This window comes from Pogonomyrmex barbatus, unplaced genomic scaffold (genome assembly GCF_055798465.1).
Source record: "Pogonomyrmex barbatus isolate J1 unplaced genomic scaffold, ASM5579846v1 scaffold1, whole genome shotgun sequence".
NCBI classification, from domain to species: domain Eukaryota; kingdom Metazoa; phylum Arthropoda; class Insecta; order Hymenoptera; family Formicidae; genus Pogonomyrmex; species Pogonomyrmex barbatus.
The window spans coordinates 13,383,615-13,400,877 of record NW_028297098.1 but is presented as its reverse complement, the minus strand read 5'-3'; the positions used below and the strand labels follow the sequence as shown (position 1 = coordinate 13,400,877).

The following is a 17,263-nucleotide window of genomic DNA, read 5'->3' as shown; positions in this document are numbered from 1 at the left end:
TCCCATATATTCTCATATATCTTAATATGTATTATATTTTACTGGATACTTCTATGAAGTAAGGGTTTCCTTAGGAGAAAGGGGGGCGTCTGAAGTAGCTCGAAGCTGGAGAAGCTAGTTGTGCAATGTTCCACTTAAACATGCAGTTACTGCGATATTGGTATTCGCGTAATTACGTGTTCTTCTCGCGCAAAGATTAATATTTTTTAAATTTTACAATATTGAAATAGGAGTAGAAAAGAAAGAACTCTTTTTTAGTTCTTTAATAATTTTTTAAAACTATTATCTTCATAATCTTATTCTTTTCATATTCTTTTTTTTCATTATTTCTTCATTTTTTTATTATTCTCTTTACTTTTTTCAGCAAATTGATTTTGTTGTTATCTTATTATTTATGTGTATTTAGAAATTTAAATGAAAAATTTTAAATAGAAGATATAGATATAGATTTTCATTTAAGCAAAACGCGAATATTGGTATAAATTAGTAATTATTACGCGGTATAAAATTAAAATTATAAAATTATATACGCGTGTGTGTTTTAAATATATTCACAATTATTAACATGTTATTTTTTTAAATTAATTTACAACATTTGATATTATTATATCATACATCGTACAGTAATGGAGTCAGTTAATTGTCCACAGATGAGAAGTAAATATTTTAAATGGTTGACCAATCGATTATTTTGTCAATATGTTAAATTCACGAGGCATGGTAATTTCGCGTGAACAAACACCGCTACTTCTAGCAATCTACCTGAAAGAGCTACAGGATCTACCATCTACTTCGGCTTAATAACGGCATAATGATGCGTGTCAAGGATTTAGTCTGTCGACGATAAAACTGCGAATAGATAAACCGTTCCCATCGTATTAAACAGTGAACCAAAAGGAAGAAAAAGAAGAAAGAAAGAGAGAAAGAGAGAGAGAGAGTTTTCCCGCGATGCTATTTAATTCAGTTGATAAAGATTACATACTGATCGCAGATTAATTGAAAAACGTGCGTTATAACGCTAAAGTGTGATTATCACAAAATAGAAGAATATATCTAAAAGGTTTGTATAATGTAAAATATAAAATAATCATTGATATACTATATCTCAAATAGAAATTTATAGATTATATAAATATGAGAAGACCACGATATCCACGGATATATCCATAAATCATTATAATACAAAAAAAAACAATGATAAATAAACATTAATCCATTCGTATTCATATCGTGAATAAGCATATATTAACAAATGCTAAAATGTAACTTGGACACCAGTTATCAAACAATTTATTTCATAAGGCAGCAGCAAGAATTATTCTAAACCTAAATATTTACAGATAATTTATAAATAAATGCAAATATTGGTGCAATATATAAAAATATATTTCTTGTAATATATTCTACAAATATTAACAACGCTTTCAAACATTACTACTGAAAACGAAAAAAATTCCTTCTTTCCGAGCTAAAGAGTGAAATAAATATTTCCATTTACGAAGAGTACATGAGCCTATATAGCTTAATTTGCGTTTTTTTTCACTCTGTATTCATTTGTAAGTATTGTAATTTTTTTTAAGATCAATTTACTTTTCACACTTCTTATCTTTGTTTTATATTCTGATTCTCACTTTTACGTTAAATAAATGCGACAAGTCAAAAAGTCTACTCTTGAGTTACACATATCCTTGCAAGGTGATTCGTCGTCTTGGATCTAATCGGTGTATTGGAATACGCGTATTCCTCTCAGTTTGTTGGTAGCTTGTACCGTGTCAGTATTGCGCATGACATCGCGCCGTACGGATCTATCGGTATTTTTTTTTTAAATCCGTCACTCTCCATATGGTATTCCACCCTTTTTCTCTCGCTTTTCCAATTATTTTCTCTTATTTATGTCATATTACGCCATACTTCCGAAGTAGTTTTCTTGATTACACTTCGAACTTTTACCACAAGGATTAAAACAGCGAAAGTATTTGATTGCTGCGCACAAGAATCTTCGTTCGTTTCCATTGAGATTCACCTGGTATTTTCTGACTGCTATTTTTGAAAAGCGATTTATATTGTTGACAACAAAACGCTTCATGAACGTAAGTTTAATTCACATTAATAGTAATAATTAAAAGTAATAATGGAAAATGAGTAATAAAACATTTTAATGTTTCTTATTATTATAAAGATAATATTACTAATATTATTAATTTTTATATATACAATATAAATTACGAATAGACTGTTATTGCTAAAGAAATAGTAAAATAATATAATATTTAAATATTTTAAGATTTTTTAGTTTCTTTAAAATGTTAAAGTTATTTAACAATATAATATATATCTATCATTACTGTGATCCAAAACATTATAATACATGTTGCAAAATATAATAGTTGTATTAGATATTTTGAAATGTTCATCAATCAATAAAAATAATTGTACAAAAATATTGGCAATTATCAATATGTTCAGTATTCTTCATAACGTGCATATTCTAAAAAAAATGCATTGTTAGTTATATAAGCATAAATTAAAAAGGAAATAATTATTTCATAACATATTGATACATTTAAATGATCGATTAAAATTTTTTTATAAAAAATATAATTCAAGGCTTCTTGAATGCACAATTTTAGAATTCTAATAAAAGAAATTTATAAAAATCTTTGAGAATATCAAAATAAACATTTGCAAATTTATTTAATTTATATTTAGACGTTTTCTCGATCGAGTTCTACTCTACATTTACATTTCATATCAGTTTTTTACAATTGTAATTATAGACTTGCTTGATATATTATAAAGAAGAAATATATAAGTAAACAGAAATGACAATCTATTCTTTTTTTTTTTTTTTCAAAATGTAACATATAATTAATTGCATTTATCTACAAGAGTAATTTTCGCAAAAGTTTTATAACAAATATTATAAGTACTAAAATTTTGAAATTATGAAAGAATAAAAAATGGTATAACAATATATGATATTATAAATAAATGTATTTGTTATCTGATTATCCATAAGAAATACTTATTTGATTCCTTTTAAAATCTACTACTACTAATATGAATATGTCAGGTTGTAAATCTTTATTCCATGTTAAAAATCGCAAATTGCCGGATTTAATCAATGCATTACGGTACTTCCCGCTTTATGAGATATTTATAATACGCGAGAGATATTATAGTCTTTATTATTCGATTATTGCGATTTCTTGAAAAATCCATTCCAAATATTATGTAAAGAATCTTCCTTCTTCTCTCTATCTCTTTCTCTCTCTTTCTTGCATTCTTCAGCGACATACAATTCGCATTAAGCGACAATCTTAATGATTGTGCGCCTTTTTGCAATTTCGCATTAGAAGATGAAATCATTTAACATTTCCTACCAACGAGAAAATCCTTACTAAAACATGATTCTATGTACATTCGCCTATCCTTTATCCATAGGAATAATCAGTATCAAACCTTGAATGGAGGATGTACCTGCTCAGCATTACTAAGTGAATGTTTTTCATGATTAAAATAAATTTATAAAGTATCTTTTGTGTCAAAGTTTATTCGTACATGCTTCGTTCATATATATTTTTGGATAAAATATTTCATAAAATTTAAACTTTTCATATATAAAATTTTTAATACAAAATTTTTTTAAGATTTTGAAAAGTACCTTGAAATTTCTAAAAATTGTAAATATAGTCAAATTATCTAGATATTAATAACTGTCAAATCATTTGTCATTAATTACACAGTTTAATAGAAAAAAAACTTGCAAAAAAGGCGATAATGTCCTGTAGTTTTATTTTTAATATTGATTAATTTTGCGGTCAAATGTTTTTCCAAGAAGTCTTCGAAATTTATCTTTGTTTTATCTCGTGTTCTGAATCGTTAGTAAGACACTAACGTTTGCCTTCTTCCGCAAGGTCTATCAATCTACGAGTTATGCAATTAACGAGTTAAACAATAATGGTCCTTGCTCTCAACATCGGTAACAACTAGCAATTTCGTGTTGATTACGATATTCCATCTCGTACTTGTGGCATGAATGAAATATTGCAAAAATGCTATCTAATCTCCTCTCTGTACTAACCTGCACTGCAACCATACTTGAAAAAAATATTGGTCAGTTACATAATCCATTGTATTTGAACGAGATGTACGTTTGCTTTCACACACCGAATGTTAAGATTTTAAACATATATCTTTTTTTACAATGAGTCAACCAGTCAATAGATCATAAAAATGGAAATCCCCTGATAAAGATTTTGTACATTCAAATGTGCAATTAATCAATCAATACATACAATATATTTTACGTTTATTTATTTCAACAAACGGAAGTTAATCCTGATGTATGTATGTCACGAGGTAGAATGTATTGTAAAACCGTTATGTAAAAGACGTGGCATTCGTATTGATGGTATTTTATCTCGCGGTGACTGCATACATTTCAGTAATAGTAATGAGATAATTGACCTTCCCTTTCCGCTCAAAATTAAATTAATTATAAAAGCTTTATTTTATTATGAATTAAAATATTATGAATTATTAGAAATTATTGTAAAATCGCTGCAAATTACGATAAGAATTATCAGAAAAAAAATCTATTCGAAGGTAGATGTAAAGAATGAAACAATGATGTACGGCGGAAACATGCACAATACAGATTAAATATCTCACGTTCAATTAACTTGGAAGTCAATTTGATTCAAATCCGGACGCACAAAATATATCAAGATGATGATGTTCAAAAGCTTCTGTAAAAGGATCAGTGAGGACTTTTGGCAGAAAGAGCTAATGCCATTGAAAATAATATTTTTCGTCCAAGCTTCCAGTAAGTAATTTATAAAATAGATTTTTAAAGATAAATTCGGCAATTGTCTTCTTCCTTAATTCTCCTTAATTAATCAAATTAATAAAGCGAATTAAACGTAAATGAAATTTTAAATTCATATTTCTGGCGTAGTAAGAAGTTTTTTTATTATATTTGCTTTTGTGATTCTTTCAGCCCTTTACGTATTGTATCCGTATCTGACTATACATATGAGAGAATTGGGTATAAACGTAGAGGAAACTGCGATAATGAGTGCCATCACTCCTGTCGTAGCCATGGTAATGCCGCCGCTTGCGGGTATTTTAGCTGACCGAATAGGAAATTTCAGGGTGAGTTAATTAATTTTTTTGTAACATCATCAAATATTGGCATACAAACGAAATACTTGCGAAAAAAACCAACTACTTGGATCTTTTTCGTATATTTTTGTCATTGCATTGTTGTACATGTACTCACTCACTATCTAATATCATACATTTACATATATACAAAAAATAGCGTATAATTAAGATTTTTTTTTTATAAATTTAACAGATTTTGCTGTCAGTATTTTCCGCATTTGGAGGTCTAGCAGCGTTATTATTACTATTAGTACCAATCGGCAGAGTCACGATACATTTTCCTGAGAGAATAATTATGGATCTCGATTGTCAAGGAAATGGTTCGCTATTACACACAATGAGTCAGACTCAAGTGTGTGAGACAAAATTAGATCCGATAATTAATATGAAAATAGAAAGTTGTGGGTAAGTAAAAAGTTATTAGCTAATACCCGTTGAAATAGAAATAGAATAATAGCCGTATCGTATTACGTTAATATTATTTAGATTATGTAAAAGTGGAAGAAATTTAAACATTTTTTCTTTTTTTTTAAAATTTATTTAAAATTTCTATCCAAATTTGATAATTTCATCTTGTAAATTCTGTTACTGCTATAAATTTCGCAAAAAAGATTCTAGCATTAAAAAAAAAAGATGTAATTTGCAAATCATCGCATATTTTATCATTAATTTCAGTCACGCAGCATAGCGAAGAAAATATTATTATCATGAGTGATAATCTCGTACCATCGCGACAAATTACTTATTACATATATAGATGCAAGCGTTCTATTTCCCTGTTTGTTTAAAATTTGCTTCAATTCCAGCTCACCTTCAAAGGAAATTTTATGAGCCTGTAAAAAAATAAGGGAATACTATCTTTATTCACTAGAAATCTTACTATAATACTATTTTAATAATCGATTAGCTATACAGATGCGAGCGTTTCTATTTTCCTGTTTCTTTCAAATTTGCGTCAACAGCTCAATTTTAAAGGAAATCTTATGAACCTGTAAAAAGTAGGGGAATCCTATTTTAATTCAGTAGAAATGATATTTTAATAATCGATCAGTTATACAGATCAGTTATACAGATATGAAACATTCTATTTTCCTGTTTGTTCACATTAGCTTCAACAGCTGAACTCCGAGGGAAATTCTATGAAAAATCTGTAAAAAAATCCGAGGGGAATCCTTTTTTTATTCACTGGAAACTTCGCTATAATATGATATTTTTTAATAACCGAGCGACTATACAATTAATGACGTAGATAAATTCCTTTTACATCATCTACCTAAAATGAAAATGTGCAGTGTACAAAGTTCAAGCATTAGCAATTTTCTGCGCAGATTCGTGTGTCATATAGAAACAAGCAACAGGACGGATCAAAACCTGATCCTAAAATCGAGGCTTTATACAGTTCGACATCTCAATTTTCAAACTGGCGTTAATTCTTCATACAAATATATTGTTGCGCAGAGCGACTTGTCAACGGTACGTTGTGCATTGAACATATGTTAACAGAACACTGCCTGTTACTGCGTGGATACTCGATACCTAATATCGAATAACGGAAAGTGGTGAACAAGGTAGACACTGGTTACTAGTCAACGCACGAAGAGACAGTAGAGCGTAATGTGTATATTATTTCATCTTTCAATTAAAACGATTTACAGCACTCACTGTCAGTTAAATGTTCAAAGGAATATACTATTGCCATGACATTATTTTAAGTAAAATATCAAACGCTGCAATAGATTTTTCAAAAGCCCAAAATTTAAACAATAAAATTTTATTTCTGTTAATTTTTTTTTTCAATTTTTCTATACTACACATTTTTACAGACATAATAGCTTCGTGTAATGATATTATAATAAATCGTTGTTCTATCCTATAATTTACAGATTATTGATGAGCAAAAAGATATGAGGGAACATCGACAATTAAAAAATAATGAATTTTTTCAAACCTCCATCCGAAAAGTTTCGAAGAATTACTACTTTTTTCCAACGGATCAATTATCTTCATTTTCATGTACCCCGTCGAGACACGAAGACATTGATAATTTTACTACCGAAATATCGCATAAAATGTACAAAAATCATACCTTATGTACTTTTAATAGTTTAATCAAATCAAAGGTATAAAAATAAATATTTCATAACAAAATATTTGTTCAAAATATTCGAAAATATTAAGCAATAATTTCAAAATTATTATCATTTTTATGTATTATTATGTATTTTTATATATTATAATTAAGTTTAAAAATTGGTTAATATATTTAATATTTCTATGAAAAAACACGAAAACAAAAAGAATCAAGCAAAATTGTTGTCTTTAGGACGATATGAACCGGACAATAAATTATCATTTATATAAATCGAAAATAAAAAGTTTGGAACCAGATGAAGAAGATTTACAAGAAGAGCGACGAAGATATTTGACGGAGGAGATATCCTGGGCAGGGGAGGATTTTCAAAAACCTATGTGTGATAATCCAGCTTCTGCAAACAATCAAGTCATGATAAATGTGCGGCTCTATGATCACGAAGCGGGTCTGGAAGCAACCGAGCGAGTCTTGAGCGTAAATGAATGCAGGAAGAAATGTATAGTTACTTTACCGCGCAACACAGTGTGCTCTAACATGAATATGGAAATTGAATATAATATACAACTTACGTTCTGGCTTTATCTTGTCATTAGAGTATTCATAGGTTAGTACATGTTTATCATTCAACTGCCTCACAAAGTATAAATATAATCGCGATAGGAATCTCTAATTATTGTACGGTTTAATAAAAAATTATTTCCAATTCAAAAAAAAAAAGTAATGATTCTCTATATTGTTTCTGATATTGCATTTTCGATTTCCAACGTGTGTTCTTTATTGTATTAAAATATCAAAAAATTTAATGAATTAAAGTTATAAAAAAGTCATTTCTGTGCTTTAATTGCATTTGGCAGAAACCTTGTTTTCTTGTTTTTTTTTTTCCTTTTTAAATTGTTACAGTTACCGATATACAGTTTCGATGCTAACTTTACGATAATATTAAAAGTGGACGTGGTGAAATTTTTTGTTTCAGGTATTATTGGTGGTACAACTTTTGCTATGTTCGAAGGTGCCGTTATAGCAGTATTGCGAGAACAAAATGCAGATTACGGCCTTCAAAGAATTTATGGCAGTATAGGAGGCATGATTTCTTCTCCCTTATCAGGTCTTCTTATAGATTATGCTAGCAGAGGTAAAGGATATACAGACTTTAGGTGTGTAATTTATTTGTAATACATGAAATACTTAATACTAATAATAAAATTAGAAAAATTTGATTTTTTGATGTCTAGAATAAATAAAAAAAGTAAAATTTTTCTCTAACTTCGTTTTCGAGACACTCCGCATATCTGTGCGATTTTACAAAAATTAAATCTTATCGAATCGCTAATAAAAATTTGATAAATGTTACAGGCCAGCATTTTACTTATATGCGGCATTGAAACTTGCATCCGGTTTTCTTATGTTGCTGATCAACTTAGAATTTAAGGTACCCGCTACAAACGTCGTACGTGATGTTTTCACTGTTTTGAGAAATATCGAAACTGCCGCACTTTTCCTTGCTTGCTTTGTCCTCGGTAAATTATCAAATTATTTAATATAATCCGACTTTTTCTCTCTTCGATTCGAATGTTTTCGATTCGAACTATTCAAATGAGAGAGGAAGCGATTAAAGAAAAAAAAAAAATTTTTTCGACAGGTACCGCGTGGGGATACATCGAATCGTTTCTCTTTTGGTTGATCCAAGATTTGGGAGGATCCAGATCACTTATGGGTATCACAGTGACAGTAGGTGGTATCGCCGGCATACCATTGTTGGCACTTTCGGGACCGATAATATCAAAGATTGGCCACGCGAATGTGCTTTTCATAGGCTTTGTGTTTTATGCCGTTAGGCTTTGCGGTTAGTAGCGATAACGATTCGAAATAATCGGCGGAGAACAAACGTGCACGTTTAAAGGTAATAATGAAGTACTTCCTGCGCAGGTTATTCTTTGATTTACGATCCTTGGCTTACTTTGATTTTCGAGGCATTAGAATCGGTTACATCATCCCTCAGTTTCACCGCAGCCGTCACTTATGCGGCAAAATTATCAAGTACGTCTACCGACAGCTCGATACAAGGACTTCTTGGCGGTGTTTATTACGGAGTTGGTACGTTTATAGATTTATTCAATTGTCGAAGTATCTTAATAAGAGATCAGCTTGGCTGCGTTCAGCGGAGAAAGCAGTTTTACAACTGTTGTTTTAAAACTGCTTTGATATGATTGATTTCTGCCCTTGAGTCTTCACGGATCGAAATATAAACCAATTAAAGAGATTTTACAACAGTTGTAAAGTTATTTTTTTTTTTTACTGAACGCAATCCTTTTAATAAAGAGATGCGCTTGATGCATTAAAAAAAGGATTTGTTTTTGATAGGCAAAGGCTCTGGGAGTTTGATCGGTGGTTACCTGATGAAAGCTTTTGGAATTAGACCAACTTATCAGATATTCGCTGTGGTAACTCTAGTGACCGGCTTAATATATATTTTATTCAATATGATTTATTTAAAGAAGCGCTCTCAGCTCAAAGGCAATGATATCGTGAAGCAGAAACCAGAAAATATTAATGAACAAAATAGCCCTGAAAAATATACAAACTTCGATATTAGCTTCGATGAAAAATCACAAAGTGAAAGAATTAAGAATAATCCGATGAAAAATGACAATATGAATAATGAAAAAGTTCTCAAAGAAGAATCACGAAATAACAAAAGGGCGAATGAACTGAGTCTTCAGATAGATGATATCCGAAACGCTAAAAATGTTGAGGAAATTAAACAAAATCCAATTAGAAAACACGAGGACAAATCAGCAAAGAATAATAAGAAACAAACGAAAATTGAAAAAAATGATATGCAAGAAAGTAGCTTTATTAATCCAAGTTTTGAGACTGATAATCTAGATCAGCCTACAATTACGGTAGAAAACGAGCGGAGAATATCGCAAAATGACAAACATATCAATTGAATGGATTCCTAATTTAGTGGTAATAAATTGAGATACATAAATTAGTTTAGAATATAAAATTTTAGTTGTTTGAAAAACAGAGACAAATATTTTATTGCTGTCTATGATATTAAGCGCTTATAGGAAAGTTCAAGAATTTAAAATGTATATATTGAGAAAGTAAAATGCATCAATTTTAAAAAGTATATATGAAACTGTAATATATTTACATATAATATTTTATGTACTATAATATTTGGCAATGATTATATATTTTTTATAAATATTTATAAAAAAAGTTAATTTTAGTAATTTTGATTTTAACCTTGATGCATGTTGCTGAATAATCTTCAAATATTTTATTAAATCCTTTATTTATCAACAAATTATTAATAAATAAGATAGAGTTAATAAAACCGAGTACGAATTCGACATTATTTCTTAATTATAAATTACAAAATAAACTATAATAAAATTAAAAATTAAATTAAAAATTACAAAATGAATATATTAGCGACGAAAAGCCTCCGACCTTTTCCTTCTGCACATTTACTTCAAAAATTTTCTAATTTTTGAACAATCTAATTTAATCTTAATGCATTTCAAACTCAAAAAGCATCTTTACGAAAAGTATACAAGGATAAAAGTATAGATTTGAACAAAATATTAAAAGTGACAAAAATAGAAAATTTTAATATTTTTGTTATGGACATGCTTTTTCTGTTATAATTTAAAGATGTTTTTTGGTTTACGAACAAATATAATAATATAATAAAACGTAATCCATTAATTTTTTAATGGTGGATTAAATAGCAAGCTAACTGATAGATTATATGTCCATTCAGATCAAAATTTGAATTTCGTCTTTTGCCTTTCGAAATAAGATTTTCAATTCAAATTTTATATTATAATATTTTATCATAGTATTTTTAGAGTATAGTTATCGCATTTAATATAAAAAAGAGTTTTATAATTATAATATGTGCTTAGGTCTAATATATGAAATAAATATGATAAATTTATTTATTTCTAAAATACTAACATTACTTTAGAAAAAGTGTTTCCAAACTTCTAGTAAATAGTGTAAATATTCTCTATGAATTCATTATATGCTAAAAAATAAACAGAAACATGATATATAGACATATATAAATGTATAGAAATTATTCCTTCAAAACATTATACTATTAGTAAAAATATATCGAAACTTTTTCTCAATATCAATAACGGGAGACAATCTGTTTGTTCAACACACTCATAACGGATTGTTACGGTTTGTAAAGTGAATTAGAGCTATTTTGTCAAATGTCATTTCTCCTCGTTAGCACAGCTGCCCTGGCTGAGTATGTTTTGTCTTGCGAAAATATCGAAATTGTCGCAAAATAACGCTGTCACATAGTAAGCAACAATTGTTGCAAGTCTCGCGTCATCCCGTTCGTAAGACGAATAATGTGTAATGACAAAGACATCTTAACAATGTAAAACCGTCAGAACGTTACACGTAATAACAATATGCAACGCGCGTGGACAATACATTCACAATCGCTCAAATGGTAGTTACAGTTACAAGTCTATATAGAGGACACTCGCCTCAGAATCATGGCCATTCATCTTCGACTATCAGTATGTTACGTATTTTAATTTTAATTCTCTTCTTACGTCTGTCTTCCTCCATATTGTCACCGGAAGTAACGTCATACGCAAGAGTATCGAGAAACGGACAGGCAGGAAGGAACTCTTACGATTCTTTCTCGTGGATCACCAGGTGCGTAACGTCAAAACTAATTTTTTTAATACCGATTAACCACTGGTACAGTGTCGTTGAGCATCCTAAGGTAAGGATCGAAATGAGACAATATCTGTGCATTTTAGACCGCTAACGAGAAACAATACGAACGTGGAGAACGAAAGCAGAAGTATAAATGACGTTGTTATCACGGTATCACCTGTGTATATACCGCCCAGGCCTTCGAAATTGAAGAAAGGCGAAGCCATCAATCATCCAGTTGCCCCAAGGTAAATTTAAATACTAACTACATGTTATAAATTTTTTGTAAAATAATTTATAATTAACGATTTATTAACGGTTTAGTAGATATTCGACACTGGATCATGAAATGATAGCCAAGTTAGATGCGAACAAGAAGCGAATTCAACAGCGGTTTAATCCACCTGCAAGCTTCGACCGCGACGTCGTTCAGGGAAACGGAAGACCGCAGAAAGGAACAAGTATATTGGATACAGGAAGCTCTCCGAATATAAACTCATCCGTTTTTCTTGGTCCACTCAGCCCTGCTACGTATGAATATAGTCCGATGGGCCCGGTTCTCGATGACGAGCCACCGATGTCCAAACCAGTAATCAGCAAATATCCATCTACATCTATGGATGATAAGGTAATTATTTCATCATCGATTTTCAGTACACAGACAAATAAGTTATCTCGCTGCTTACCTTCACCCTGCTTATCTTTGCTTTTGCAAATACACGTCTCGTAAGACCTCTTTTATCGCGTAGATCCCAGATTCTTACAAACCGTCACCGAACAACTATCCCACCAGCGACGAGCACGAAACGGATTATTCCAGCTTTGACATCCCTCCTTCATACGATAATGATGGATCGAAACCTGTAAAGTTTGCGAACCACGATCACGGCCATCCGCCTCCATATATCGAAGATCCATACGAACACGATCATCACGATTTTCATCACGATGTGATCTACGATCACATACCTGAGTATCACGAGCATCATCCCAAACCCACGACGGAGGAGCCGGAAATGAACGACCAGCGACTCGACAAGAGACCCTACTCGTATTACTTCATAGGAAAGAAGCTTTGGTATATACCGCTGTATTTCAGCATCTATTTTATCATATACATAGCGGCGCTCGTATTGAAGAGTGTCGCTAGACATAAGATCAATTTTCCGGCTCACCTGGCGGAGGCCGTGAATCATCGCAAGAGTCGCGAAGCTAGCGAAGAGTGGTGGTATTTTACCGAAAAAATACTTGCAGGAATAGAACGATTTGCTGAAACAGCTGAGAAAAATTCTCTGAACATCGAACACTGAAGTATCGTTGGAAAAAAATTCCGAGAAAGGATCAACGTATTTTATTTAATAATCGTTATTCTCATTCACCGTTCGATTACTTGTATTTCGAATATTGATTCGAATATTTTTGAGTACAGATTATACAAGCAATTGAATATAGAAATATCGCTAAAATAATTTTTCATTGATAAATAATTATTCAATTGTACAATAACTATTCGTAGGAAAAAACATGCGTGATGATTTAAACATGCATGATTTAAATATGCGTAATATATAATATTTTAAATAGAACAATTGCGTTAATCACATTAATGTATGTAAAAGTTATAGAATGTATCATAGATTTAAATAAATTGTACATACATTGTACATTATAAATACAGAAAGAACGAAAGATAAAAAGTATGTAACTACAATCATTTTCATTACTTCTGTATTTATTACTATATTGTTCTGTATTTAGTACTATATTGTAATCAATTGTTCACATTAATCATTATAAACAAACATTGTACACATTGTTAATAAATTTATTTGTTACTATAACTATGTATCTCACGAATTATTAAATTTGTATCTCACGAAAAAGAAATAATTAGATAATTTAGACGATAGTATTTTTAAATTTTGTTTTGGTTCTCAAATTTCCTAATTCTTTAAGTTTATGAATAAATTTTTTAATCTTTAAACTTCCGCGTGTAATACATATGTGTTACATCAGAATTTCCGACGTATTGCTAAAATATATAGGATACAGTTTAAACTTCAAAACGATCGTTAATAGAGAGGCATCATGCAATTATCACCGATTTGGAAATATGCTTTCGAGACTGTCTTAAAGGTGTGCTAATATCCTTTCGGAACTGATTTAAAAGTGTGCTAATGACGAGAAAGATCTATCCAGTCATAATAAAAATCTCTCCGTTCAGCTATTTAATATATGTATACTAAACAATGACACAATCTGACCTATTATTCTTTAATAATATTTTAATATTTAACTATCATTAATATATAGTTTTTAATCAAAATATCTAATAATGTATAATTACAAATATTTAATAATTTCGAATAATACGTATATAGCAGCTTTCAACCAATAATTATATATACATACATATTTTTAAGAATCACGAGACTTAAACATAACATCGACGCATCATTTAGAAGTGATCAACGAAGCTGAATACTACCAAACACTTCAACAGAATTGGTTTGTAAATGACGAGAGATCTGTAACAATTAGAGTAATTAGCGCTTAGGGATTTGTGTGTACTTAACGTTACCATCGATACAGTTGCCGTTCTGCGAATACCGCACGAAGCTGCATTGAAACTAGGTCCAACAATCGCATTCAGTACCTCGGACGACTAAAGGTTTTTCACTTCAAAACTTTCCGCTGTGGCGTTCCCAAATGCCGAGCTTTTTTTACTATTTTTTTACTACTTGTGACAAAGTGCAGCTGTTAAAGAATTGAATGATGACCATTTCGTGCATTAAAGGACAAACTGTGCAAAATATTTTAAAAGTTAACATGGGTCAGTATTATTTTGGAAAAATGTATATATATATATTTAGTCGAGAATAAATGTTGCAAAGTGTCCGCTACAAATTTGGCGATAGAATACTCATAGAAATGTAACAGAATCTACTAACTAAACTATATAAAAAAACCTATATATAAACTATGTGATAACAGATTATTTGGGGAAACTAAGTAGAATCTGTCATTTTGTAATTATTCAAATAATATAGTTCGTTCATGTGATCATGAAATGACATTCCCCCCGAGTTCTACTAACAATCTACTATTAGATTATGTCAGCTGGCTTAACTGTAAACGCAGTTAATGCCAGCCTGTCACAATTTTGCATGAATCTGCTGACAAATTGCTAACATATTGTTAACATTTGTTTACCATCCTGCTTTTATAGTTGTGACATGTTCATCATGGATTACACGCAATTTTTACATATAAATTTCATATATATGTAAATCTTGATTTTGACAGGCTCGAGAAATAGTCCATTAGTCTGCAAGTTCGTTCTGTTATCAATTTGTATTTATCATGCTTCTGGTGAAATGAACGTGGAAAATATAGAAGAATCGAAAACAGAAATACCTAGAGAAAATTTTGGATTAACTACGATTTCACCTGCCAGGTAAATATATAAATTCAACTTTTTATTAACTTTAGCAAACGTTTAAGCTCACTTTGAACAGTCTATAATTTGTATTAAATAATTAGGAAAATTCTATAATTGATAGAATTTTAAATGTATATATATATATATATATATATATATATATATATATAAATTAATTTTTAATATACATATATGTATTGATTGTTCAATTATTTTTCATATTATATAATATGTAAATAAAATTATAAATAGTATTCTGTAAATCCTAATATAAATTTTGACTAAAGTAGATTTTGCCTCAATTGTTTCTGATGTTAATCTTGATCGTACAATTTTCGAGTTCTTCTAGTACATAAAAAAATGTAAAGTATCAGATCGGCGTGATTAATTGATACAAAATATATCAACTTGTTTCTTCACATTAATATGTAAATGTAAATCATTTTATTCGCAGACAGAGCAGAGCATATAGATGGGGTTACAATACTAGGGGTGATCACACCGATTACGAAACGAACGACGATCACGACGAAGACATGAATGATGACGAGAATGATCACAGTCAGACGAAAGCGATGGATCAAGCCAAGACTGATTATTGGGCCGGCTACTACGATTTTCTGATAAACGAAGGAAGCTACAAATTCTGGGCTGTCTTTCAGGTAATTCACGAACTAATTAACACGGATCTTCCTCGATAATCCTACGAATCTTAATTTAAACGCACGTGTTATCGTTTGCATCAGCTCGCGACCGCAGCTCTTCTGATCTACAGTGGTTTTGCGGCTCTCTACTACGCCAAGGTGAATCCACCGACCACGGACGATTATTTTGACGATATATTTCGCCGGCGACGAAGAAGACGCCGCTCGCTTCCGCTCGCGAGCCGCGACAGGCCCTTCGCCGGATTCGACACGGTCACATTTCAAAGGATAATCGAGGCCGCCGAAGCCGAACAAGCGCATTGATTTTCATTTTTCATCCTTCCTTCAACAAAGGAAGTACTTGGACGCGCGCGACGAAAGAGAGATAGAAAATAACAAGCGATTAAACACACTGGACATTTCGAATCGAGGAGAATCTTTCTCGAAAAGCGTGGGATGCGAAAATGCGTGAGACGCGATGATCGATCCTTGATCCGCTTGATTTCCCGAAGACGGATGACTGCTTTTAATTAGTATAAAAAAAAAAATGAAGGTAAAAGTAACAAATAAAAATAATAAATAATAATAAAATAATAATAATAAATATGATAATAATAAATAATTAATGTAAAAAATTTATGTAAGTATCATACGTATTTATAAGAAGCTTTCGCAGTTAATTTAAAAAGTTACTGTATTAGCAGTGTACATAATATATACAGCGCCATGTATGTACATATGACGATATGCTAATTCATAAATTCAGGTGAGAATACATCTGTATTTTTTATTTGAATTATATAGTAAATTGGCAATGAATAAGATATATATATATATATATATATATATATATATATATATATTATATATTATATATATGTATATATATATATATATTATACGAAATATATAATAAGTCGCAATAAATAAAATTATATGTAAATTTCGAGAAGGGGGATTGACAAGATTAATCGGACGGAAAATAATGGAAGGAGCAAAGCGATAAATATATTGCGTCGGCTAACAAATGCCGATCGTTTTGGAAGGGAGTCGATGGCGATGCAACAATTACGCGGTAATTCGAACGTCACGTCGAGTCCGGCCGGGGAGAGAGAATGGACCCTTAAAGCCTTAAGGGCCGGCCCGGTCGCCGATGAATGTCTCGGTGGTAAATATATGCGCTATGGGATCAAAACGTAATAAAAATCCCCCGAAAAA

At 30.6% G+C, this 17,263-nt stretch overlaps 3 protein-coding genes across 5 annotated transcripts; all 3 read left to right on the top strand.

The window, feature by feature from the left end:
* The first annotated feature begins 1,758 nt into the window (after nucleotides 1-1,758).
* LOC105422214 (uncharacterized) lies at nucleotides 1,759-10,693 on the top strand. Of its 2 annotated transcripts, none has more exons than XM_089079118.1 (12): nucleotides 1,759-2,090; nucleotides 4,613-4,828; nucleotides 5,003-5,157; nucleotides 5,363-5,574; nucleotides 6,498-6,642; nucleotides 7,053-7,289; nucleotides 7,493-7,865; nucleotides 8,235-8,415; nucleotides 8,615-8,778; nucleotides 8,901-9,104; nucleotides 9,188-9,355; nucleotides 9,623-10,693. In XM_089079118.1, the coding sequence occupies exons 2-12, from the start codon at nucleotides 4,732-4,734 to the stop codon at nucleotides 10,210-10,212; spliced, it is 2,526 nt and encodes an 841-aa protein (XP_088935244.1). In that variant the 5' UTR covers nucleotides 1,759-2,090; nucleotides 4,613-4,731; the 3' UTR covers nucleotides 10,213-10,693. The 2 variants fall into 2 exon arrangements, with proteins under 2 accessions (XP_088935244.1, XP_088935243.1); XM_089079117.1 differs by having other exon boundaries at nucleotides 4,609-4,828.
* A 953-nt stretch (nucleotides 10,694-11,646) lies between these two features.
* On the top strand, nucleotides 11,647-13,785 carry LOC105422213 (uncharacterized). Of its 2 annotated transcripts, none has more exons than XM_011631512.3 (4): nucleotides 11,647-11,956; nucleotides 12,064-12,207; nucleotides 12,287-12,587; nucleotides 12,709-13,785. In XM_011631512.3, exons 1-4 carry the CDS (start codon nucleotides 11,742-11,744, stop codon nucleotides 13,267-13,269), a joined length of 1,221 nt encoding a protein of 406 aa, XP_011629814.2. In that variant the 5' UTR covers nucleotides 11,647-11,741; the 3' UTR covers nucleotides 13,270-13,785. The 2 variants fall into 2 exon arrangements, with proteins under 2 accessions (XP_011629814.2, XP_011629813.2); XM_011631511.3 differs by having other exon boundaries at nucleotides 11,649-11,956; nucleotides 12,284-12,587; nucleotides 12,709-13,784.
* Nucleotides 13,786-14,514: 729 nt separating this feature from the next.
* LOC105422225 (uncharacterized) lies at nucleotides 14,515-16,741 on the top strand. The gene is made up of 4 exons (XM_089079606.1): nucleotides 14,515-14,792; nucleotides 15,266-15,416; nucleotides 15,856-16,063; nucleotides 16,148-16,741. Exons 1-4 carry the CDS (start codon nucleotides 14,732-14,734, stop codon nucleotides 16,367-16,369), a joined length of 642 nt encoding a protein of 213 aa, XP_088935732.1. The 5' UTR covers nucleotides 14,515-14,731; the 3' UTR covers nucleotides 16,370-16,741.
* Nucleotides 16,742-17,263: the final 522 nt, after the last annotated feature.